This window comes from Thalassophryne amazonica, chromosome 1 (assembly GCF_902500255.1).
Source record: "Thalassophryne amazonica chromosome 1, fThaAma1.1, whole genome shotgun sequence".
Lineage (NCBI taxonomy): Eukaryota > Metazoa > Chordata > Actinopteri > Batrachoidiformes > Batrachoididae > Thalassophryne > Thalassophryne amazonica.
The window spans coordinates 112,585,231-112,612,048 of NC_047103.1; the positions used below are offsets into that span (position 1 = coordinate 112,585,231).

At 41.7% G+C, this 26,818-nt stretch overlaps 1 protein-coding gene across 2 annotated transcripts in view; it reads right to left on the reverse strand.

The window, feature by feature from the left end:
- The window catches only part of prkx (protein kinase X-linked), a 109,332-nt gene that overhangs the window by 21,540 nt on the left and 60,974 nt on the right, over nt 1-26,818 (reverse strand). For both annotated transcript variants that reach the window (XM_034173541.1, XM_034173533.1), the window contains exon 5: nt 14,425-14,520. In XM_034173541.1, the coding sequence (XP_034029432.1) occupies nt 14,425-14,520 (96 nt within the window). The remainder of the gene's footprint in view (nt 1-14,424; nt 14,521-26,818) is intronic.

Below are 26,818 nucleotides of genomic sequence, written 5' to 3' on the forward strand. Positions count from 1 at the left end.
TTTTTTGGGCAGTGTTTGCTACCCTCTGCAGTCTCTTCCTGTCAGCTTCAGTGCAGCTGGAGTGCCACACTGACACTGCGTAGGTCAGCAGGCTCTCTATAGTGGAGCGACAGAAGGTCACCAGCAGGGGTGTGCTTAACTGCTCTTTCCTAAGCACCCTCAAGAAGTGTAGTCGCTGCTGGGCCTTCTTGACCAGTGCTGCGGTGTTGACTGACCAGGAGAGGTCAGCAGAGATGTGAACCCCTAGGAACTTGAAGGACTCCACTCGCTCCACGCATTCGCCATTGATGTACAGTGGGGCAGGGGCAGTTTTCTTTCGACGGAAGTCCAGGATGAGTTCCTTAGTCTTTGTGATGTTTAGTGCCAAGTTGTTGGCTGCACTCCACTCAACCAGTTTTTGGACCTCATCTCTGTAGGCCGCTTCGTTTCCCCCTGTTATCAGCCCCACCACTGTTGTGTCATCAGCAAATTTAACAATGATGTTCTCCGAGTGGGTGGGGGTGCAGTCAGATGTGTAGAGCGAGTAGAGAAGTGGGCTCAGCACACAGCCCTGGGGGAGCCGGTACTGAGAGTACGGAAGGAGGAGAAGTGAGGACCAAGCTTCACCTGCTGTGGTCGGTTGACCAGGAAGTCTTTGATCCAGGAGCAGGTGGGCAGTGGGATGCCCAGGTTGGATAACTTGGGGATAAGGATGTCCGGTATTATGGTATTAAAAGCTGAGCTATAGTCAATGAAGAGCATCCTGACATAGCTCCCTTGTTTCTCCAGGTGAGTCAATGCTGAGTGAAGGGCAGTTGTTATTGCATCTTCTGTGGATCTGTTAGACCGGTATGCGAACTGATGCTGGTCCAGGGTAGGGGGGAGACAAGCTTTGATGTGTCTTAGAACCAGTTTCTCAAAGCACTTGGTGATGACTGGGGTGAGTGCTACCGGGGCGGAAGTCATTGAGGCTGGTTGTGGGTGATTTTTTTGGGAACTGGGATGATAGTAGCGGATTTTAAGCAGGCTGGGATGAGGGCATGTTCTAGTGACAGGTTGAAAATGACAGTGAAGACCTGTGCTAGCTGGTCAGCACATGCCTTGAGCACCTTCCCTGGTACTCCATCTGGGCCTGAAGCCTTCCTGGGCTTCACAGCCCGGAGCACTCGTCTCATGTCCTCAGCCGCTAGAGTAAGTGGGGGGGAACTGGAGGCTGGAATGGGTTGTAGTGGGGGTTGGGGTGTTGTGGTTGAGTGCCGTGCCTGAGACTCAAAACAGGCATAGAAGCTGTTCAGTTCGTCTGCTAGTGCCAGATCTGAGTTCCCTGGTGTTGCAGCACAGCCTCTGTAATTGGTGATCGACTACATGCCCTGCCACACCTGTCGGGGGTTGTTAAGCTGGTCCTCTATCCTGCTCTTATGCTCCGCTTTGGCGGTCTTGATGCCTCTCCTCAGGTCAGCATGGGTGGTGTTGTATAGTGCTCTGTCTCCCGATCTGAAGGCTGCGTCCCGGTCCCGGAGGAGCGTGCGGACCTGGCTAGTCATCCATGGTTTTTGGTTTGGAAACACCAGAATGTTCTTTTCCACAGTAACCATTTCAATGCAGTACTTGATGTAGGACAGTACTGTGTCTGTGAATGTAGCCAAGTCTTCATGGTAAAAGGCTACCCACTGTGTCTGGTCAAAGCAGTCCTGCAGACGGGTGAGGGCAGCATCAGACCAGGTGTTAATGGTCAGCCGTTTAGGCTTTGTTTGTCGGTTGAGGGGGGTGTAAGCGGGGGTGAGAAACAGGGAGAGGTGATCTGACTGGCCCAGGTGGGGGAGAGGTATGGCTCTGTATGTTCTCTTGATGTTGGTATAAACACGGTCCAGAGTGTTTTCCCCTCTTGTAGGGCATTTCACGTGTTGGTGAAATTTTGGTAAAACAGTTTTAAGATTTGCCTTATTAAAGTCACCCGCAATGATGTGAACGCCGTTTGGATAGGCATTCTGTTGTTTGTTTATGGCGTTTAGAAGCAGGGAGAGAGCTATGTTTACATTAGCATCCGGTGGTATGTAGACTGCCGTAATGACCACAGCAGCTAGCTCTCTAGGCAGGTAGAATGGTCTGCATCTTGCTGACATAAACTCTAAGTCAGGAGAACAGTGTCTGACCAGAACAGTACTATTATTGCACCAACCTTCATGTATGTAGATGCAGAGGCCCCCACCTCTGTTTTTCCCTGAGTCGCTGTTCCTGTCCCATCTGTGTAGCGTGTGGCCTGCTAGCTGCGCCGAAGCATCGGGGATTTGTGCATGTAGCCATGTCTCTGTGATTATAAGTGCGCAGCACTCTTGAATGTAGCGATTCCCAGCTAGCTGTAGTTCCAAATCATCCGTTTTGTGTACCAAGGATCTGGCATTTGAGAGATAAAGGCTTGGCAGCGGTGGTTTGAGTGGCTGTTTCCTTAGTTTATGCAGCAGTCCAGCCCTGCAGCCCCGTTTTTGCTTTCTCTCGCGACACCGCCTGCGTCGCTTGCCGGCCCCGATATATATCAATGGGAAAAAAATATCTGCTTCATTAAGAAACCAATTACCACAATTTAATGAAATACGGTCTTTATTTATTAACTAATTAAATTTGAATTGGAATTAGGGGGTCTGATTTTTGCCTGTTACAGAATGCCACTCTTGCACCTGTTAATGCACTGTATTAATATTAGATTATGACTTGCTTTCTTTCTTGTGCTGCAGATCCAGTTTGCAGCTCATTGCTGTACTCCTGTTACCAGAGAATGATGTTATGAGTTTTTCTTGAATATGTTTGCATTACTGGAGGTGTAGTGCAGCAGATAACAGAATATTTACAGAAGAATCCTTCAAATGGTGATACAAGCACCAAAGTTGGCACAAATACTCCTTAAACATTACGCTTTTGAAAGAAAAAAAAACGATCTACTTGAATTGTCAATAGGTAGGGGTCAATTGAATAATTACACGGGGTCAAATTTAAAAATGTTCCAATCATATTGAAAGCTATACCACATTATTTGTCTGAACATAAATATTCCAAAAAGGTATAGTTTGGACAATCTATGACTGAATGTTAAGGGGTTCTGTGGTAAAAACAGCAAGAATAGTAACAAAGGTCAGCTTTAATTTGTACAGGGGTCAGAAGTTAAAGTCCAAATATTGTAAAATGTGATGCAAATTACTGGTTGAGTTATTAGGGTTTTAAAAAGGGATAGTCTGCACCATGTGTCATGCTTAGTTATGTTACAGGGTAGCATATAATCACATGCCATCGAATCCAAAGGGTGTTGACATTGTTTGACCTTTACCTTGCAGACCAAGCACTTAACACAGTCAAAACTATTCTATTTATTAATCCTATTAGTTCAACCAATTTTTACCAAAATTGGAACAACTTTAACTTCTGACCCATGTACAAACTGAAACTGACCTTTGTCACCATTCTATAATAGAAAAGAATATAGAACAGAATCTTTATAGTCACTGCATATATACCATATATTCCGGACTACAAGCAGTTACTTTTTTCCTTATATTTGGAGCCTGTGGCGAATAATGCGGTGTGGCTAATATAAGGATTTTTACTGGGGCCAAGCAGTAAGTAAGTGATTTTTGAACAGGCACACAAGGACAGCCCTGTCTGCCTGGGAATGTTTTGCTGATAGAAGGACCAGACAGAGCAGTCAACAACTGTTTAGCTGCTCTCTCGTAGCACATGCTTCAGAAAACTGAATAAACGATGACGGTGTTATCAAAAATGAGAAAAGTGGACTCTGAAAAGCACGAGAAAAGTGGACTCTGAAAAGCACGTCTTTCCAGACGTGTGGACTGAAGCGTTTACTTTCATTATGTCAGCAACAAGGCCACTGTGTCTTATTTATACAGTCTGTAGCTCTTGTTAAAATACAAATATCAAGCGGCATTTTGAGACAAAGCTAAATTACCATCAGGATTAGCTAACATTACGAGAACAAGGAATTTACAAGGAAAACAACAGTACGAGCGGCTACATGGTACAGGAGTGCTGCAACAGCCTGAAGTCTCTGCTTAAACAGACTCAATGTATCACTAAACATAATCAGAACATGGCAAACTTTTACCTCGTGAGGTTTTTGGTGGTCTCTCACATCCTGTATTCGCTGTACAGGCTTAAAGAGCCGCGTGTGTAACACGTTCACCGCTCGACACGGGCACAGCGTAACGGAGACAGATGCACACGTGACAGGGAACATCATGCTGAACCCCGGATCGAAATGCAGGATGCGGCTTTTAGTCCAGTGCGGTTAATATAAGTATTTTTTAAATTTTCTGCCCAAAAATCAACGGGCGCGGCTTATAATGAGATGCGCTTTATAGTCCAGAAAATACGGTACATACATACAACTAAATTTGTCCTCTGCATTTAATCCATCCTAATTACAGTTAGACAGAATCTAACCACTAGGAGTAGTGGGCAGCCACAGTCCAGCGCCCGGGTACCAACTCCAGATGTAGATGCTGCCTTCATCAGGGGCAGAGAAAGGAGCAGACGCTAAATAAGCATGTTTTTGCTTGTGGGAGGAAACTGGAGTGCCAGGCGGAAACCCACACAGACACAGGGAGAACATGCAAACTCCACACCGAAAGGCCGGGATGATTCTTAAGGTTTTTACCCCAAAACTCCATAACATTCAATCATAGATAGTCCAAACTATACTTTTCTGGAATCTTGTGATCACACACATAATGTGGTATAGCTTTCAATATCACTGGAACATTTTTAAATTTTGACCCCTGTACAATCCTTCAATTGACCCCTACCTAACCACCTACAGAAAATTCAAGTGGATGCTCAGTCTTTTTCAAAAGACTAATGTCTAAGGATTATGTGTGCCAATTTGGGTGCTTGTTTCCATAAAAGAACAATTGCTACAGTTATCTGTCGCGTGTTGCCCAGCTCGGGGGTTTTGGTCCTGCCCCTTGTCTGTGGGCCGGGTATCACCCTCGTGGGCTCAGCGGCTCCTGCCCGGGCTTGGGGATTCGACGTGCTGGCTCTTCAACCCTTGTCCCTCCCGCTGCTCGCTCCTCCCTTGAGGGGATCGTTGCTTGTGCGGTGTGGTGCTGGGGTGCCCCACCTGTGGGCCTATGCCAGCGCCCTGTGTGCAGGATTGTTTCCTGGGCCTCTGTGGGTAGTGAGGCACAAGAAATATTTCATATTTCATTACCTCACGGATATTACTGTGACCACTTGTCTTTTGTTCTTGTCTGTCTCTATGTTATTTTGGTGGTCAGCTCTTCCTGATAGAAAGTATCTGTTAGCTTGAAATAAAATATTACAGGCTGCTCAGGCAGGGCAGGTGAAGGTCACACACGCACACCACGCTCAGTCACGCGCTATATACCAAGAACAGTCTTGCAAGAACAGTTTGCATATACGAGGTCTCTTAGATAATAAACCGACCCTTTTATTTTTTTTTTAACTATATGGATTTGAATGACATGCGATTACACCAATCATGCTTGAACCCTCGTGCGCATGCGTGAGTTTTTTCATGCGTGTCGGTGACGTCATTTCCCTGTGGGCAGGCCTTGAGTGAGATGTGGTCCCGCCCTCTCGGCTGAATTCGTTTGTTTCACACGCTGCTCGAGACGGCGCGCGTTGCTTTATCAAAATTTTTTCTGGACCTGTGAGGAATATCCGAGTGGACACTATTCGAGAAATTAAGATGGATTTCTGTGAAAAGTTTAACGGCTGATGAGAGATTATGGGGTGTTTCTGTCGGTGTAAGGACTTCCCACGGAGCGGGACGTCCTGCAGCGCTTCCAGGCGCTGTCGTCGGCCTGTTTCGAGCTGAAAACATCCTAATTTAAGGCTTAATTCACCCAGGACATCGTGAGAGAACAGAGAAGATTCAGAAGAGGCCGGCATGAGGAATTTATGCGGACATTCCACTGTTTAAGGACATTTTTTTTAATGAAAGACGTACGCGCAAATTCGCCGAGTCGTTTCCGTGACGACTCGGCAAATCTGTGTGCGCCGCGACAGGAAAAACACCTCCGTGTTGAAAACCATTTGTAGAATTCAGGCGGCTTTTAATGGCTTTCAACAAGTGAGTAACTGAGAAATTGTTTAACAGCTTGGGCATGTTCCAACTTGCCCGTTAAGATTTCCAACGGAGGTGTTTATCCTGCCGCGACCCCCCGCGGTCGGGTCCAGCCCGACATGCGACTCTGCCCGCACGTTCTTTCATTACAAAATGACCGTTAACAATGGAATGTCCGAATAAACTCCTCATGCCGACTTCTTCTGAAAGTTCTCTGTTCTCTGACGACTTCCTGGGTCAACAGAGCCTGAAATGTGGAAGTTTTCAACTTGAAACGGCGAGACGCTGCCGCCTCGAAGCGCAGATCGCCGTCAGGCGCCGTGGACCGTCCTTAAAGCGACACTACCAGACCAAAATCTCTCATCAGCCGTTAACATTTTTACCGAAAACCAGCTGAATTTATTGAATGGTGTCCACTCAGTTGTGCCTTACAGTTTTGAAAAAATTTTTATCAAACAAAGCAACAGTCTCTGAGCCATTCCTAAACAATGAAAAAAATCGACGAGCGGGTGGACGACTCCTCACTCAAAGACTGCCCACAGGCGAATGACGTAACCGACAGGCGTGAAAAAACTCTCGCATGCCCACGAAGGTTCAAGCATGTCTGATGTAATCACACGTGATTCAAATCCATATGGTTTTTGAAAAAATAATAAGGTCGGACACTTTTCTAATAGACCTCGTATATATGTATATATAAATATAAAATGATTCTGCCAGTTTGGCACATACCATGACTATATATGCAGGCAAGGCAATAAATAAATAAGGTCTGCATTGCCTTTAAATAAATGCTGCATTTAACCTGTATACACCCACCTCTTTCTGGCTTGTGCACAAACGCACTGCATAACCAAATGCCATTGGTCAGTAAAATAAGGTTATAAATCCAACATGCTTTTGATATATCTAATTTGAAAGCGCTTGTCTTCTAGTTTCTGGAAATATGTGTATGAACGCTGTAAGTGCTACACAACTTGAACAATGTAACTTCAAACATGTCTAAAAATTTGAATAAAAAAGTAATATCTAATAGCCTATATCTTGGATATACTTCATAGCAGCACACTACAGTTGTTTATGTTCTGTAGAACAACTGTGTACAATATCAGGTCTCTAGTCATAAGCATTGTGACACTGTGAGCCTTTTTGTATGTAAAAGTGCCATTCGGCACAACTGAACAAATTATCTCCAAATGTGCCAAACAGGATTATTTGTATTTTATGACTAATTTGACCATAAAAAAAAAAATACATTTCCGTATTTAGATGGATGCAAATTTCCATTCAAGCACTTTCTCTTTCAATATTTAAAATTTTTGTGGCTATGCATTTTCAAATACATCATGTAATTTACACATAAAAAAGATGAATTATCCAAATAGTATTTTTGAGTTACAGACTTTATTGCTGACAAAAGAGCAATCAGTGCAAATAATAATAATAAAACAATAGTAAGAATAAAAATACAAAAGGCACATCTATATGAAAAATATATTAAAAAAAAAGAATGTGCAAATGGCACATAGTGCAAACAATTCTAAAAAAAAAATGTATCAAAAATATCAATTTATACAAAAAATTTGGCCAAAGAATAAAACAGTTCAGCCCTATTGTCCTTCATCCTTCTGCCACTGGTGAGGGTGGCATAAGGATGTGGCCCAAGTTCTCGAGCTGGCCGAAATATCAAAGGATCTGGTGGAGTGTCCTGCTCGTCTGCATTCCTCCATCTTTCTGTTTGTGTTTGGGGGAGGAGAGGTCACAGTTACTGTTGGTCTGGCATTGGCTGTTCCTCTGGCTTTGTTCCTTGCGCAGCCCCTCCCCCTTTTCACACATGATTGCCTGGAAAAGTACTCTGCTGAAGATGACTATAGCCCCTTTCACATTGGCGTATTCATAGAGCTGCGGATTGTGGCGTTGTGTTTCATTTAATGCACGAAATGCACGCATACGCAGCCTTTTTCTGTGTTTGTTTCATATTGCAGCTGCGTGTGTTCGCTTTTTAATGTGCACACAGATGAGAGAGAGAGAGAGAGAGAGAGAGATATTCATGTTTTCCAGCTGATTCCTCTGGATCCACTCACTCAGTTTTTGGTTGTGTACAGGAGCGCCATCAAATCAATTTTATTTATATAGTGCCAAATCACAACAAACAGTTGCCCCAAGGCGCTTTATATTGTAAGGCAAGGCCATACAATAATTACGGAAAAACCCCAACGGTCAAAACGACCCCCTATGAGCAAGAACTTGGCGACATTGGGAAGGAAAAACTCCCTTTTAACAGGAAGAAACCTCCAGCAGAACCAGGCTCAGGGAGGGGCAGTCTTCTGCTAGGACTGGTTGGGGCTGAGGGAGAGAACCAGGAAAAAGACATGCTGTGGAGGGGAGCAGAGATCAATCACTAATGATTAAAAGCAGAGTGGTGCATACAGAGCAAAAAGAGGTGAATAAAAAGAAACACTCAGTGCATCATGGGAACCCCCCAGCAGTCTAAGTCTATAGCAGCATAACTAGGGGATGGTTCAGGGTCACCTGATCCAGCCCTAACTATAAGCTTTAGCAAAAAGGAAAGTTTTAAGCCTAATCTTAAAAGTAGAGAGGGTGTCTGTCTCCCTGATCTGAATTGGGAGCTGATTCCACAGGAGAGGAGCCTGAAAGCTGAAGGCTCTGCCTCCCATTCTACTCTTACAAACCCTAGGAACTACAAGTAAGCCTGCAGTCAGAGCGAAGCACTCTAATGGGGTAATATGGTACTACGAGGTCCCTAAGAGAAGATGGGACCTGATTATTCAAAACCTTATAAGTAAGAAGAAGAATTTTAAATTCTATTCTAGAATTAACAGGAAGCCAATGAAGAGAGGCCAATATGGGTGAGATATGCTCTCTCCTTCTAGTCCCCGTCAGTACTCTAGCTGCAGCATTTTGAATTAACTGAAGGCTTTTCAGGGAACTTTTAGGAAACCTGATAATAATGAATTACAATAGTCCAGCCTAGAGGAAATAAATGCATGAATTAGTTTTTCAGCATCACTCTGAGACAAGACCTTTCTAATTTTAGAGATATTGCGTAAATGCAAAAAAGCAGTCCTACATATTTGTTTAATATGCGCATTGAATGACATATCCTGATCAAAAATGACTCCAAGATTTCTCACAGTATTACTAGAGGTCAGGGTAATGCCATCCAGAGTAAGGATCTGGTTAGACACCATGTTTCTAAGATTTGTGGGGCCAAGTACAATAACTTCAGTTTTATCTGAGTTTAAAAGCAGGAAATTAGAGGTCATCCATGTCTTTATGTCTGTAAGACAATCCTGCAGTTTAGCTAATTGGTGTGTGTCCTCTGGCTTCATGGATAGATAAAGCTGGGTATCATCTGCGTAACAATGAAAATTTAAGCAATGCCGTCTAATAATACTGCCTAAGGGAAGCATGTATAAAGTGAATAAAATTGGTCCTAGCACAGAACCTTGTGGAACTCCATAATTAACCTTAGTCTGTGAAGAATGGGGTCTAATAGACATGTTGATGGTTTGGATGAAGTAACTAATAAAAATAACTCTGACCTGAACTCTGAAGAGTCTAACCAAATACCGGCATCACTGAAAGCAGCCAAAGATAACGATACGTCTTTGGGATGGTTATGAGTAATTTTTTCTCTAATAGTTAAAATTTTACTAGCAAAGAAAGTCATGAAGTCATTACTAGTTAAAGTTAAAGGAATACTCGGCTCAATAGAGCTCTGACTCTTTGTCAGCCTGGCTACAGTGCTAAAAAGAAACCTGGGGTTGCTCTTATTTTCTTCAATTAGTGATGAGTAGTAAGATGTCCTAGCTTTACAGAGGGCTTTTTTATAGAGCAACAGACTCTTTTTCCAGGCTAAGTGAAGATCTTCTAAATTAGTGAGGCGCCATTTCCTCTCCAACTTACGGGTTATCTGCTTTAAGCTGCGAGTTTGTGAGTTATACCACGGAGTCAGGCACTTCTGATTTAAAGCTCTCTTTTTCAGAGGAGCTACAGCATCCAAAGTTGTCTTCAATGAGGATGTAAAACTACTGACGAGATACTCTATCTCACTTACAGAGTTTAGGTAGCTACTCTGCACTGTGTTGGTATATGGCATTAGAGAACATAAAGAAGGAATCATATCCTTAAACCTAGTTACAGTGCTTTCTGAAAGACTTCTAGTGTAATGAAACTTATTCCCCACTGCTGGGTAGTCCATCAGACTAAATGTAAATATTAAGAAATGATCAGACAGAAGGGAGTTTTCAGGGAATACTGTTAAGTCTTCAATTTCCATACCATAAGTCAGAACAAGATCTAAGATATGATTAAAGTGGTGGGTGGACTCATTTACATTTTGAGCAAAGCCAATTGAGTCTAATAATAGATTAAATGCAGTGTTGAGGCTGTCATTCTCAGCATCTGTGTGGATGTTAAAATCGCCCACTATAATTATCTTATCTGAGCTAAGCACTAAGTCAGACAAAAGGTCTGAAAATTCACAGAGAAACTCACAGTAGCGACCAGGTGGACGATAGATAATAACAAATAAAACTGGTTTTTGGGACTTCCAATTTGGATGGACAAGACTAAGAGTCAAGCTTTCAAATGAATTAAAGCTCTGTCTGGGTTTTTGATTAATTAATAAGCTGGAATGGAAGACTGCTGCTAATCCACCTCAGCCCGTGCTACGAGCATTCTGGCAGTTAGTGTGACTCGGGGGTGTTGACTCATTTAAACTAACATATTCATCCTGCTGTAACCAGGTGTCTGTAAGGCAGAATAAATCAATATGTTGATCAATTATTATATCATTTACTAACAGGGACTTAGAAGAGAGAGACCTAATGTTTAATACACCACATTTAACTGTTTTAGTCTGTGGTGCAGTTGAAGGTGCTATATTATTTTTTCTTTTTGAATTTTTATGCTTAAATAGATTTTTGCTGGTTATTGGTGGTCTGGGAGCAGGCACCGTCTCTACGGGGATGGGGTAATGAGGGGATGGCAAGGGGAGAGAAGCTGCAGAGAGGTGTGTAAGACTACAACTCTGCTTCCTGGTCCCAACCCTGGATAGTCACGGTTTGGAGGATTTAAGAAAATTGGCCAGATTTCTAGAAATGAGAGCTGCTCCATCCAAAGTGGGATGGATGCCGTCTCTCCTAACAAGACCAGGTTTTCCCCAGAAGCTTTGCCAATTATCTATGAAGCCCACCTCATTTTTTGGACACCACTCAGACAGCCAGCAATTCAAGAAGAACATGTGGCTAAACATGTCACTCCCGGTCCGATTGGGGAGGGGCCCAGAGAAAACTACAGAGTCCGACATTGTTATATGCTCTCATTGTTATATGCTAAATATAGAACCTAAAACACTGTAATTACAACATTTTAATTGTATGATTAATATCATTATAAATAAACTTAGAAAACAAAATAATAAAGCATGATAAGATGATAAAGCTTTGCATTACCAGTCAAGAAGAGAATCTTTCCCCTGATTGACGATCTCTTCAATGTTGGAATCATCTTCACTGTCTTTGGAGGAAGACGACTCCAAAACTAACTTCACAGCCTCACTGAGGATGTAGTGAGTCTTCTTCATTGCTTTAGGCATGGTTTATGTCCAAAACAGTTGAAGTCATTTGAAATGATAAAAGATCATGCGGAAAACTCCTGTGCGCTCTGGTCTCGCTCTGCGCTTTGGCCTCTGTCGTGTGGTTCATCTTTACGCATGCTGATATGGGCCGCCTTTGTTGCTAAAGGCTACGATTCCCATGGTGCGCTGGAAAGCTTATCTCATTGGCAAACAGAAAATATGAGTCATGGGTTTGATACGTCACTGGTTTTGCTAGCTCTGAATGGCCAAAATCTTCAATGCCTAAATGCCTTGGAGCACACATTTTACTCCAAAGTGTCCACGAGACGAATGTGCGTACCTAGAATGGAGCATATGCTGGATTTAGAGAGTAAAGAGGTTAGTGAATAAACCCAAGTCACATGGAAGATCCAAAAGTGTCAGAAACATGGGAAAGATGCGCTTTATTGTCATATTTTTACTTTTTCATGGAATAAAATGGACTTTGATGGATTATAACAACATACAACATTACTTTCTGTGAAATATAACTGGATATTATTTTTCTGTGAAGTGTCAGGAACAAAATGAGCTTGTGGCCGGATTCGACAGGTTTTGGAGCTGCAAATGACCAGCACAAGGTAAGAAATGAAAATTATGAATTCTAATATGATGACAAATTAGTTATTGGTGTTTGTGGTGGATGGTTGGCTTAGATTGGAGATGATGGTCGTTTTCTTTGAGATTGCCTGATTCTAAAGAGGTACACCATGCAGGTATTGGTTTAAATATAAACGTGCAAGTGTGGGCGTTACAAAATATTATGCAAAACCCCACCAAGCTCAGGTGGTGGATGTAAAGGGGTTAAAATGGTGCTTTCTCTTGCCACCAAAAAGAAAACAAAATCCACTTGCTTTCAAAGCTGAAAGACTTTTCTGCAACTGTTTTATTAGTGTCACAATGGTCCCTTTATTCACGATCACCGTTCACCACAGCCATCCTTCATCTCTTCAGCACTCTGCTAGCAACAAAAATAAATCCCATTAATGATCCACCAAGACAAAAACAAAACAAACAAAAACACACCATTATGAGCGGCTCAGGTTACAGAGGTGAGGCCATGACATCACAGTTTCAGAAAACTTCCATAGAGGCTGTCCACGCCTGACCAATGAGACATGCCATAAGAAATCCCACCAGGGGAAATATGCGCTGGCTGATGAAGCACGCTAAGGCCATCATTTGTGGTAGAGCTGCAGTCTTTGGAACTGTGCGACAGCTCGCAAAAATACGCAAAAATCGGATTTTTGGGGGGAAAACTAAAAATCTCAAAAAAAGCGGAAATCTGAGTTTAGGCTGAAAAATTACATCTGATTTTAAGTCAGGCAAGGAAGGGGGCCATGTCTTTATTCTGTCATCTGTGAGGCCTTTGCTGGCTCACCAAGCAGTGGAGTATGTGGATACATGTGACTGACAATCGTCTTGTATTAAATAAACAAACAAAAATCATGGCTGCCTTGAAAGATGAAGACATTTCCCTCCACCACTGCTTGAAGAAAGTATCTTCTAAAAACTGCTCATAGGTTGGGGACTTGAGTTTTGATCTTCAACCAGAAAAAGCCCAACTGATTCATCTTTAGTAACTGTAGCCCATCCCGGGACCCCTCCACTACCTTATTGCCATCTGACTGGAAGTGGTGCTATGTGCCCTTTAGTGATCCAGCCACAAGCCCATCTATCTGGTCCATTAAAATTCACTGTCATTTCATCTGTCCATAAAACCTTTTGGAAACTTTTGCAATAAAATGTTTGTCTATTCAGTGATCACACCTCAATAGCATAACTATTTTCAAGAAAATGCTGAAAGGCATTTTACATTTTTGACTTTTCAGTGTTTGTTAAACCATTATTTTTTGGCCCATTCTGCCTGAGGGAGAGAAACTGCGTAATTATGCCCACCTTTATTTTAGGTGACACCTTCCTTCATTACACAAATACATATCAACTTACAATACCTAAATCCAATAAACATTAAGATTTTACTACGTTATATGGTAGGTTGTTATTTTCTTAACAAACTTGTGAATCACACGGCCCCGAAAACTACTTTAAAAAAAAAAATTATACCAAATCATCTGTAATCACCGGTTTTCAAACAGGTAATTTGGTATAAAAGCAGGATCCCTGAGTCTTGGGCAAGGATCTCCAGTTTGTCAGCAAATCAAAATATTGTGTGACCACAACAACTGTTTGAAGAATTATGCTCATTGCTCACTGCTTTTCTGAACGATGGGGAGTTGAGTGGAGTGTTTCAATGAGCTTCATTTGGAATACAATAATTTTGGCTTAAACGTGATGACCTACAGACCAAAATATCATCTGCAAATCAACATGACTACAACAATGGATAGGAAGATCATAGATTTCAGTTTTAGAGCTCCTATTCCTTTTTTTATTTGAAAGGCATGGTATTAACTCAGAAGGCATTAAATGGCTATAGAGTGGATTAATGCATGCGAGTATGACGTTGCAAGAAAATGAATGGAATGATAAGATTTTATTATTCACCCCCCACCCACACCCAATTCAAACATGCATGATATACCGGTGTTATGCTGTATGACTACAGCAGACCTGAGGTAGATACATGTGCCAAGCCTGTTTGGACATACTAATCCCCTTTTCATACATCCTCCAGTCCTCTATTCAACCTTGGATATTTTTTTAACTTGTGTGATTCATGTCTTTACCTGTGTCCTGAACTTACTTTACACAGAAATCCAGATGTCGTGGGAATTCCAGTTTTCCAGCTAGTATCTTCTGGTAGATTCCAAATGGATTGTCATCAAAGAAAGGTGGGTACCTGTTGAGAGCAGTAAATGTCATCTCCATTCCTCCAAAGGTATATTTTCATTGTCACAGAGTACAAACTCAATTTGTGTTTTGTTGAAAGTGCATGATGTAAGGAACAAGTGAAAGTAAGTGCCTTTGGGTGCACCCTTGTTTTGCATTTGGAGTCACCACTGCAGATCAAAGGTGGATCTGCATGTTGATTTTGAGTTCTATGCTGGCTACACACTTCATACACTTTTCTCAAACAGACATTAACATTTTCTCACTTTTCTCTCCTGTGTAAACACTCTCTTTTTTCTTCTGGGCGAGAAGATTATAAACACACACAGGCAGAACTCTCCCTTCGCTCACTGCCTCCGGAAGTACGGGTGCGGGACACACAAAGAATCCAAGTCCTCTCTCAGTGGCCATGGAGCTCTGCAGCTGCGGTCAAAATCCGCGAGCGTAGTCTCTGGACCTGTTGCCAGATTTGGCGCAGCTCCGCACAGCAGAGAAGGAGGCGGTGTGAGTGACCCACTGCGGCGTTTACCGAGCCCGCAGACTTGGAGGCAGTGAGAGCAATCGCGGTGATGCCAACCGGTGCCGCGACCGGCCAGCCTGATAAGGACGCAGAACACAATGCGCTGTAAAAAAAAAAAAAAAAAAAAAAGCATGCAAAATTGCACAAAAAAAAATCCGGGAAACTGCAACGCCGCATTATAGAGAGGGACCACTGTATATATATTTACTAGCACGTTGCCCATGGGGATCCACGGGCTCTGGATTGGGTAGTGTTAAAAAAATAGGTAGCTGACATTTTTCAAGGGTGGCAATAAATTACGCAAAGATTCTATAATAAGTTGGAAAGGTGTGCGAGTCCAGAATGTTTTTGGAACCTAAGATCTCAACTATTTTTAGAATAAGAACTCAACCCTTTCATTTCCTGTGACTTATGTAATTTTTAATGTTAATTTACTTTCTTAATGTATTTCTAAATTGTTTAAGTTCTTGTTATCATATCAATCAAGCAACCAATCAACTTTTTTCTTATATAGCGCCAAATCACAACAAACAGTTGCCCCAAGGTGCTCCATATTGTAAGGCAAGGCCATACAATAATTATGAAAAACCCCAACGGTCAAAACGACCCCCTATGAGCAAGCACTTGGCCACAGTGGGAAGGAAAAACTCCCTTTTAACAGGAAGAAACCTCCAGCAGAACCAGGCTCAGGGAGGGGCAGTCTTCTGCTGAGACTGGTTGGGGCTGAGGGAAAAAAACAGGAAAAAGACATGCCGTGAAGGGGGGCAGAGATCGATCACTAATGATTAAATGCAGAGTGATGCATACGAAGCAAAAAGAGAAAGAAACAGTGCATCATGGGAACCCCCCCACAATCTACGTCTAAAGCAGCATAACCAAGGGATGGTCCAGGGTCACCCGATCCAGCCCTAACTATAAGCCTTAGCGAAAAGGAAAGTTTTATGCCTAATCTTAAAAGTAGAGAGGGTATCTGTCTCCCTGATCTGAATTGGGAGCTGGTTCCACAGGAGAGGAGCCTGAAAGCTGAAGGCTCTGCTTCCCATTCTACTCTTACAAACCCTAGGAACTACAAGTAAGCCCGCAGTCTGAGAGCGAAGCGCTCTAATGGGGTAATATGGTACTACGAGATCCCTAAGATAAGATGGGACCTGATTATTCAAAACCTTATAAGTAAGAAGAAGAATTTTAAATTCTATTCTAGAATTAACAGGAAGCCAATGAAGAGAGGCCAACACGGGTGAGATATGCTCTCTCCTGCTAGTCCCCGTCAGTACTCTAGCTGCAGCATTCTGAACCAACTGAAGGCTTTTTAGGGAACTTTTAGGACAACCTGATAATAATGAATTACAATAGTCCAGCCTAGAGGAAATAAATGCATGAATTAGTTTTTCAGCATCACTCTGAGACAAGACCTTTCTGATTTTAGAGATATTGCGTAAATGCAAAAAGGCAGTCCTACATATTTGTTTAATATGCGCTTTGAATGACATATCCTGATCAAAAATGACTCCAAGATTTCTCACAGTATTACTAGAGATCAGGGAAATGCCATCCAGAGTAACGATCTGGTTAGACACCATGCTTCTAAGATTTGTGGGGCCAAGTACAATAACTTCAGTTTTATCTGAGTTTAAAAGCAGGAAATTAGAGGTCATCCATGTCTTTATGTCTGTAAGACAATCCTGCAGTTTAGCTAATTGGTGTGTATCCTCTGGCTTCATGGATAGATAAAGCTGGGTATCATCTGCGTAACAATGAAAATTTAAGCAATACCGTCTAATAATACTGCCTAAGGGAAGCATGTATAAAGTGAATAAAATTGGTCCTAGCACAGAACCTTGTGGAACTCCATAATTAACTTTAGTCTGTGAAGAAGATTCCCCATTTACATGAGCAAACTGTAATCTATTAGACAAATATGATTCAAACCACCGCAGCGCAGTGCCTTTAATACCTATGACATGCTCTAATCTCTGTAATAAAATTTTATGGTCAACAGTATCAAAAGCAGCACTGAGGTCCAACAGAACAAGCACAGAGATAAGTCCACTGTCCGAAGCCATAAGAAGATCATTTGTAACCTTCACTAATGCTGTTTCTGTACTATGATGAATTCTAAAACCTGACTGAAACTCTTCAAATAGACCATTCCTCTGCAGGTGATCAGTTAGCTGTTTTACAACTACCCTCTCAAGAATCTTTGAGAGAAAAGGAAGGCTAGAGATTGGCCTATAATTAGCTAAGATAGCTGGGTCAAGTGATGGCTTTTTAAGTAATGGTTTAATTACTGCCACCTTAAAGGCCTGTGGTACATAACCAACTAACAAAGATAGATTGATCATATTTAAGATTGAAGCATTAAATAATGGTAGGACTTCCTTGAGCAGCCTGGCAGGAATGGGGTCTAATAAACATGTTGATGGTTTGGATGAAGTAACTAATGAAAATAACTCAGACAGAACAATCGGAGAGAAAGAGTCTAACCAAATACCGGCATCACTGAAAGCAGCCAAAGATAACGATACATCTTTGGGATGGTTATGAGTAATTTTTTCTCTAATAGTCAAAATTTTGTTAGCAAAGAAAGTCATGAAGTCATTACTAGTTAAAGTTAATGGAATACTCAGCTCAATAGAGCTCTGACTCTTTGTCAGCCTGGCTACAGTGCTGAAAAGAAACCTGGGGTTATTCTTATTTTCTTCAATTAGTGATGAGTAGAAAGATGTCCTAGCTTTACGGAGGGCTTTTTTATAGAGCAACAAACTCTTTTTCCAGGCTAAGTGAAGATCTTCTAAATTAGTGAGACGCCATTTCCTCTCCAACTTACGGGTTATCTGCTTTAAGCTACGAGTTTGTGAGTTATACCATGGAGTCAGACACTTCTGATTTAAAGCTCTCTTTTTCAGAGGAGCTACAGCATCCAAAGTTGTCTTCAAAGAGGATGTAAAACTATTGACGAGATACTCTAACTCCCTTACAGAGTTTAGGTAGCTACTCTGCTCTGTGTTGGTATATGACATTAGAGAACATAAAGAAGGAATCATATCCTTAAACCTAGTTACAGCGCTTTCTGAAAGACTTCTAGTGTAATGAAACTTATTCCCCACTGCAGGGTAGTCCATCAGGGTAAATGTAAATGTTATTAAAAATGATCAGACAGAAGGGAGTTTTCAGGGAATACTGTTAAGTCTTCTATTTCCATACCATAAGTCAGAACAAGATCTAAGATATGATTAAAGTGGTGGGTGGACTCATTTACTTTTTGAGCAAAGCCGATAGAGTCTAATAATAGATTAAATGCAGTGTTGAGGCATATACACACAATTATTACATAGCTATGATGCTACACACGCTATGACTGGTTGATTTCCAGTCTGACATTTTCCCATATCATACCATTACCAGGACAATTGCTCCGGATCACATATCAGATGCGTTACAAACCAGAAAGCTAAAAACATGATGAGAAAAACCAAGTCAGACGTGAACATCCATAAATACCTAAACAGCATCGGGACACACACACACACACACACACACACTGAAAGCTTACCAACTAACAACCAGATCATCAGTTAACAAATTCTTCATGGAGGTGAAGAAAATGAACAGGTCTGACCTCGCTTGCTCAGACTGTACGGTGAATAAGTATACTCTTAGCTTCATAGTGGAGTAGAATGGAGAAGGACATTCTTACACTAAAACAGGTCAAATCTAGGCTTGCATCAAAAGAAATCCTAAAGATAGGATATTTAATTGATCTTTGCCCAACAGATGCACAGGATGTTTTGCATGTGCCTCTACTTGTACATCACATTTTTTTTGAGTGAATAAAAGGTGTTGAGCAGAGAGAGACAGTCGAACAGAGGTGGACACTGTGTGCTCCGAGACTGCTCTTCCCTTTGCAAAGCTGACAGAAAAGATTTGCTGCATCCCATGTCCATTCTTTCTCTTGTGTCTAAAGGTGTTTGACCCTGACATTTCTTGGTGCCGTGACCCGGATGCCAACATTCCCAGTTGCTGACAGGAGGAGGAAGACACGCCGAAGCCCATCGACAGCCGGTCCTTAATAGTGGGACCGAAGCAAAGACCTGGGAGGGTTTGTTCCTCACCAGGCCGGTGATCAGAGTCACCTCCGACTGCCAACGGCAGATTGACGGCATCCGGAACCAGACTGATGGAACGGAGTCAGCAAAACAAGTAAGGTGTTGAGTTTTTAAAGTTATACAGCTGTCTGAGCCTGAGCAGTCAGATTGCACTCTACTGGTGGTTGGCTCTCACTGCGGTATTGTATCACTTCCTGTTCTGGAGCACAGCGGTGTTTTGCTGTATCTGTTAGCTGTTTAATCTGCATAGTTAGATTGATCTAGATAACTAGATAATAATTTATTTCACAGTGTAATCTTCACATGCCTTAACTAAAGCACCCTCTCTGCCGAATAACCTCTAAATTATTTTCACATTATTCACTTTGTGTGTTTTTAGGAATTCGCTAGCTTAGCGCAGCTATTAGCCGGTTTAGCATGGCGGCTTCTCCTGTCTCTCCCACACTTTTCTGCACTGGGTGTGAAATGTTTAGTTATTCCTCGGCCTCCTTTAGCAGTAACGGTACTTGTAATAAGTGTAGCTTGTTTGTAGCTTTGGAGGCCAGGCTGGGCGAATTGGAGACTCGGTTCCGCACCTTGGAAAATCCTACAACTAGCCAGGTCCCTGTAGTTGGTGCGGACCAAGGTAGCTTAGCCCAGCAGATTTTTTTCCCCCACTTGGCGACACACCCGCCGAGGATCAAACTCTGGTTATTGGCGACTCTGTTTTGAGAAATGTGAAGTTAGCGACACCAGCAACCATAGTCAAATGTCTTCCAGGGGCCAGAGCAGGCGACACTGAAGGAAATTTGAAACTGCTGGCTAAGGCTAAGCGTAAATTTGCTAAGATTGTAATTCAAGTCAGCAGTAATGACACCCGGTTACACCAATTGGAGGTCACTAAAATTAATATTAAATTGGTGTGTAACTTTGCAAAAACAATGTTGGACTCTGTAGTTTTCTCTGGGCCCCTCCCCAATCGGACCGGAGTGACATATTTAGCCGCATATTCTCCTTGAATTGCTGGCTGTCTGAGTGGTGTCCAAAAAACGAGGTGGGCTTCATAGATAATTGGCAAAGCTTCTGGGGAAAACCTGGTCTTGTTAGGAGAGACGGCATCCATCCCACTTTGGATGGAGCAGCTCTCATTTCTAGAAATCTGGCCAATTTTATTAAACCCTTCAAATCGTGACTATCCAGGAAGTTGTAGTCTTACACACCTCTCTGCAGCTTCTCTCCCCCTGCCATCCCCCCAATACCCCATCCCCGTAGAGACGGTGCCTGCTCCCAGACCACCAATAACCAACAAAAATCTATTTAAGCATAAAAATTCAAAAAGAAAAAAATAATATAGCACCTTCAACTGCACCGCAGACTAAAACAGTTAAATGTGGTCTATTAAACATTAGGTCTCTCTCTTCTAAGTCCCTGTTAGTAAATGATATAATAATTGATCAACATATTGATTTATTCTGCCTTACAGAAACCTGGTTACAGCAGGATGAATATGTTAGTTTAAATGAGTCAACACCCCCGAGTCACACTAACTGTCAAAATGCTCGAAGCACGGGTCGAGGAGGAGGAGTAGCAGCAATCTTCCACTCCAGCTTATTAATTAATCAAAGACCCAGACAGAGCTTTAATTCATTTGAAAGCTTGACTCTTAGTCTTGTCCATCCAAATTGGAAGTCTCAAAAACCAGTTTTATTTGTTATTATCTATCATCCACCTGGTCGTTACTGTGAGTTTCTTTGTGATTTTTCAGACCTTTTGTCTGACTTAGTGCTTAGCTCAGATAAGATAATTATAGTGGGTGATTTTAACATTTACATAGATGCTGAGAATGACAGCATCAACACTGCATTTAATCTATTATTAGACTCAGTTGGCTTCGCTCAAAATGTAAATGAGCCCACCCACCACCTTAGCCACACTTTAGATCTTGTTCTGACATATGGCATAGAAATTGAAGACTTAACAGTATTCCCTGAAAACCCCTTTTTGTCTGATTATTTCTTAATAACATTTACATTTACTTTAATGGACTACCCAGCAGTAGGGAATAAGTTTCATTACAGTAGAAGTCTTTCTGAAAGCGCTGTAGCTAGGTTTAAGGATATGATTCCTTCTTTCTTATGTTCTTCAATGCGATATACCAACACAGTGCAGAGTAGCTACCTAAACTCTGTGAGTGAGATAGATTATCTCATCAATAACTTTACATCCTCATTGAGCACAACTCTGGATGCTGTAGCTCCTCTGAAAAAGAGAGCCTTAAATCAGAAGTGCCTGACTCCATGGTATAACCCACAAACTCGCAGCTTAAAGCAGATAACCCGTAAGCTGGAGAGGAAATGGCATCTCACTAATTTAGAAGATCTTCATTTAGCCTGGAAAAAGAGTCTGTTGCTCTATAAAAAAAAGCCCTCCGTAAAGCTAGGACATCTTCCTATTCATCACTAATTGAAGAAAATAAGAACAACCCCAGGTTTCTTTTCAGCACTGTAGCCAGGCTGACAAAGAGTCAGAGCTCTATTGAGCTGAGTATTCCTTTAACTTTAACTATTAATGACTTCATGACTTTCTTTGCTAATAAAATTTTAACTATTAGAGAAAAAAATTATTCATAACCATCCCAAAGACATATCTTTATGTTCGGCTGCCTTCAGTAATGCTGGTATTTGGCTAGACTCTTTCTCTCTGATTGTTCTGTCTGAGTTATTTTCATTAGTTACTTCCTCCAAACCATCAACATGTCTATTAGACCCCATTCCTACCAGGCTGCTCAAGGAAGCCCTACCATTAGTTAAATTCTTCAATCTTAAATATGATCAATCTATCTTTATTAGTTGGCTATGTACCACAGGCTTTTAAGGTGGCAGTAATTAAACCATTACTTAAAAAGCCATCACTTGACCCAGCTATCTTAGCTAATTATAGGCCAATCTCCAACCTTCCTTTTCTCTCAAAAATTCTTGAAAGAGTAGTTGTAAAACAGCTAACTGACCATCTGCAGAGGAATGGTCTATTTGAAGAGTTTCAGTCAGGTTTCAGAATTCATCATAGTACAGAAACAGCATTAGTGAAGGTTACAAATGATCTTCTTATGGCCTCAGACAGTGGACTCATCTCTGTGCTTGTCCTGTTAGACCTCAGTGCAGCTTTTGATACTGTTGACCATAAAATTTTATTACAGAGATTAGAGCATGCCATAGGTATTAAAGGCACTGCGCTGCAGTGGTTTGAATCATATTTATCTAATAGATTACAATTTGTTCATGTAAATAGGGAGTCTTCTTCACAGACTAAGGTTAATTATGGAGTTCAACAAGGTTCTGTGCTAGGACCAATTTTATTCACTTTATACATGCTTCCCTTAGGCAGTATTATTAGAAAGCATTGCTTAAATTTTCATTGTTACGCAGATGATACCCAGCTTTATCTATCCATGAAGCCAGAGGACACACACCAATTAGTTAAACTGCAGGAATGTCTTTCAGACATAAAGACATGGATGACCTCTATTTTCCTGCTTTTAAATTCAGATAAAACTGAAGTTATTGTACTTGGCCCCACAAATCTTAGAAACATGGTGTCTAACCAGATCCTTACTCTGGATGGCATTACCCTGACCTCCAGTAATACTGTGAGAAATCTTGGAGTCATTTTTGATCAGGATATCTCTTTCAATGCGCATATTAAGCAAATATGTAGGACTGCTTTTTTGCATTTGCGCAATATCTCTAAAATTAGAAAGGTCTTGTCTCAGAGTGATGCTGAAAAGCTAATTCATGCATTTATTTCTTCTAGGCTGGACTACTGTAATTCATTATTGAGGGGAGAGCAGCAGCAGCAGCAGCAGCAGCAGCAGCAAATTTTTTTTTTCCACGTGCGCGCGCAAACGAATCGTCCGTGATTATTTTATTTATTAACTACACAGATGTATAATAAAACTAATGGTGACTGGTTTATAACACAATTATGACAGAGTATGAGGAGAGAGAGAGAGAGGAACCGCAGCGGCAGCCAGTTTTTTTTTTTCTTTTCTTTGTTTACATGTGTGCGCAAACGGGACAGGAGGTCCTCAAACTGGAGCTCCTGCAGCTCCAGTTATTTGCTGCAGGAGCTGCATAATGAAACTCCCCGAATTGGGAACGTCTCATGAGGATGTTGTGAACCCAGGGACGGTGCCGCTAGCGACATTTGTCAGCTTTCCACAACAAATAGAGCACAGCAACTCGCTCCTTGTGTGAGAGTCATAAAAAGCAGGGAAGATGAAGACAACGCACTGGAAATGGTTTTTTTCCTTATTTATTCCTTTATTGGTTCATTCTACTGGTGCTTATAGTTTCTAAAAATTGGGCAAAGTTACTTGCACCAGTGCTAGTGCAGTACAAAATTACGTGCACCACTCAAATAATACGTGCACAAACTAGCACATGCACGTACTAATTCGACCCCTGGTAAACATTTTGAACTCAATGCAAAATGCCTATTTTAACATCATACTATGAAATATTGTATTTTTTTTCCATGTAGAGAAAAGAATTAAAGGACATGTTGCATGCTTTTTAACATCCCAGTTAGCAACACAACATCAAAGTACTCATGATTTTAAGTATCTCTGTGCGAATGCACTCATAATTAGCAGTTTCTGATGCCTCACTTTGCAATTCTCGGCACTTCTCTGCATGTGACGTAGTTCTTAACAAAACGGAAATATCCCAGACAGAGAGACAGAGCAAAACGTATGCGGTTCTGTCTGATGATAAAGCTTCAGCGCTTTTCTTTGAAAGCAGTGGCTCGGATTTACAGAGGTGATGACACACTTCACCCCGAAACTCTTAACTTTTTCAGAGTCTGTCAGATTTTGGAACTTAAAGTGTTGTGATGCTGCTGTTTGTGTCACAGCTGCTGCTTTACTGCTACTATGATCATGGATGTGCCTGGACACGCAGATGTATACTCAACAAAAATATAAACGCAACACTTTTGGTTTTGCTCCCATTTTGTATGAAATGAACTCAAAGATCTAAAACTTTTTCCACATACACAATATCACCATTTCCCTCAAATATTGTTCACAAAGCAGTCTAAATCTGTGATAGTGAGCACTTCTCCTTTGCTGAGATAATCCATCCCACCTCACAGGTGTGCCATATCAAGATGCTGATTAGACACCATGATTAGTGCACAGGTGTGCCTTAGACTGCCCACAATAAAAGGCCACTCTGAAAGGTGCAGTTTTGTTTTATTGGGGGGGATACCAGTCAGTATCTGGTGTGACCACCATTTGCCTCATGCAGTGCAACACATCTCCTTCGCATCATCCATGAAGAGAACACCTCTCCAACGTGCCAAACGCCAGCGAATGTGAGCATTTGCCCACTCAAGTCGGTTACAACGACGAACTGGAGTCAGGTCGAGACCCCGATGAGGACGACGAGCATGCAGATGAGCTTCCCTGAGACGGTTTCTGACAGTTTGTGCAGAAATTCTTTGGTTATGCAAACCGAATGTTTCAGCAGCTGTCTGAGTGGCTGGTCTCAGACGATCTTGAAGGTGAACATGCTGGATGTGGAGGTCCTGGGCTGGTGTGGTTACACGTGGTCTGCAGTTGTGAGGCTGGTTGGATGTACTGCCAAATTCTCTGAAACGCCTTTGGAGACGGCTTATGGTAGAGAAATGAACATTCAATACACGAGCAACAGCTCTGGTTGACATTCCTGCTGTCAGCATGCCAATTGCACGCTCCCTCAAATCTTGCGACATCTGTGGCATTGTGCTGTGTGATAAAACTGCACCTTTCAGAGTGGCCTTTTATTGTGGGCAGTCTAAGGCACACCTGTGCACTAATCATGGTGTCTAATCAGCATCTTGATATGGCACACCTGTGAGGTGGGATGGATTATCTCAGCAAAGGAGAAGTGCTCACTATCACAGATTTAGACTGGTTTGTGAACAATATTTGAGAGAAATGGTGATATTGTGTATGTGGAAAAAGTTTTAGATCTTTGAGTTCATCTCATACAAAATGGGAGCAAAACCAAAAGTGTTGCGTTTATATTTTTGTTGAGTGTATGTCTCGTATTGGAAAAACTCAGAAGAAGCTATTTTCAGGAGATAATGGACTATCTAAAGTGCCACAATCGTGACAGAAGTTGAGTTGAAGGCAGAGCTGCGATTGGACATTATACGCGTGCGATCAGAACCTGAGAGGAAGTCATTATTCTCTGGCCGAGTGTAACTTGACAATGATCTCTGGCTGTGGATCTGAGTGAGGACGAGTGGACTGTTCCATAGCGGGCGATTGCAATTGTGATCCCGTGTGTGTGACGTGTGCGTGAGGGCTTTCTTTTGCTGTGGACTAATTTGGAAATCTTTACATTGGGGTGAGTGGAATATTAATTAGTTTTTCATCTTTTGTTTTGTGCTCTTTTCAATGGAGCTTTCGATTAAAGTTTTTTTTTTTTTTTTTTTTTTACTTTGAGAGAGTGTGTGAGAAAGTGTGCGCGCGCAGCAGCTGTTTTAACCCCCGATTTAAACTGACTTATGGCTGAATTTGAACAATATATAATCAGTATTAAGCTTGTAGACTCTCTCAAATGTCATAAAACTATCAATCTCTATAAAGAAGTTTTTAAAAGAGAATTAACATTGAATAATCCCTTTAAAAAAAACACCTGACATGCAGGTTAAAACGGCTGTTACGCTGTTTTAACCTGCATGTCAGCTGTATTGTTTATTGTTATTTATTAATAGTCGTGGAATGTCTCTGAGATTTATACAGGCAACATGATGACACAGATATATATTTACTAGATTTTCACAGTTATTTACAACACTTATTAGTGTTAACAGGTTGCGTTTATGGCTCGTGGCCACAGGTGCACAAAACCATCTCACAGCTGCCACTTTTACCGTACCTGCATTAAAATGAACAGTTTTCACAACGAGTGATCTCCCTGTGTCAATAAAACAGTCAAATTCTGTAGAGACTTTCAAGTCCAGACTTCAGATGCACTTACTTTCCCTTTAGTATGTCTAGCATTCTGGCAAAGTAAGTTAATATGCTTTTTATCCTTTTAAATTTACTTTATTAGTAAGCGGGGTGGCCCGCGGCATCAACTTTATCTAAATTCTGGGTCTTTTAGTGAAGCTTAGGGCTAGTGGCCAGCGATCACCTTAGTATATCTTCTGTTTTTCTTGTTGCTTAATGCTGACAAATTATCTTGTATTTGTTGTCTTTCTGCTGCCTGATTCTGTTTTTTTTTTTTCCTCTCTCTGTTTGAGTGGGAGTCTTCTTCTGCAGGCCTCCCGTCCTGTGCACCAGCATGGACTCCCAAAATGTCCTGTATATTTGTATTGTCAATTTTGTGTGTATATATATATAAGGGTGTAACGATACATGTATTTGTATTGAACCGTTTCGGTACAGGGCTGTGTACGGGTGACTTCGCGTTGCGTGTGTTTACATTCAGTGTTGCCAACTTGGTGACTTTCTCGCTAAATCTAGCGACTTTCCAAACCCTCTTGACGACTTATTTCCTCAAAAGCGACTAGTGACAAATCTAGCTACTTTTCCTGGCGTTACTGGAGACTTTTCTGATATTTGGCGACTGAAAGTGAAAGTCTCTGCTGTCACCGAGTGGCAGCGGGTCTCCCCCTCATCAGTAAAGCACTGAGCGGAGGGATATCTACAA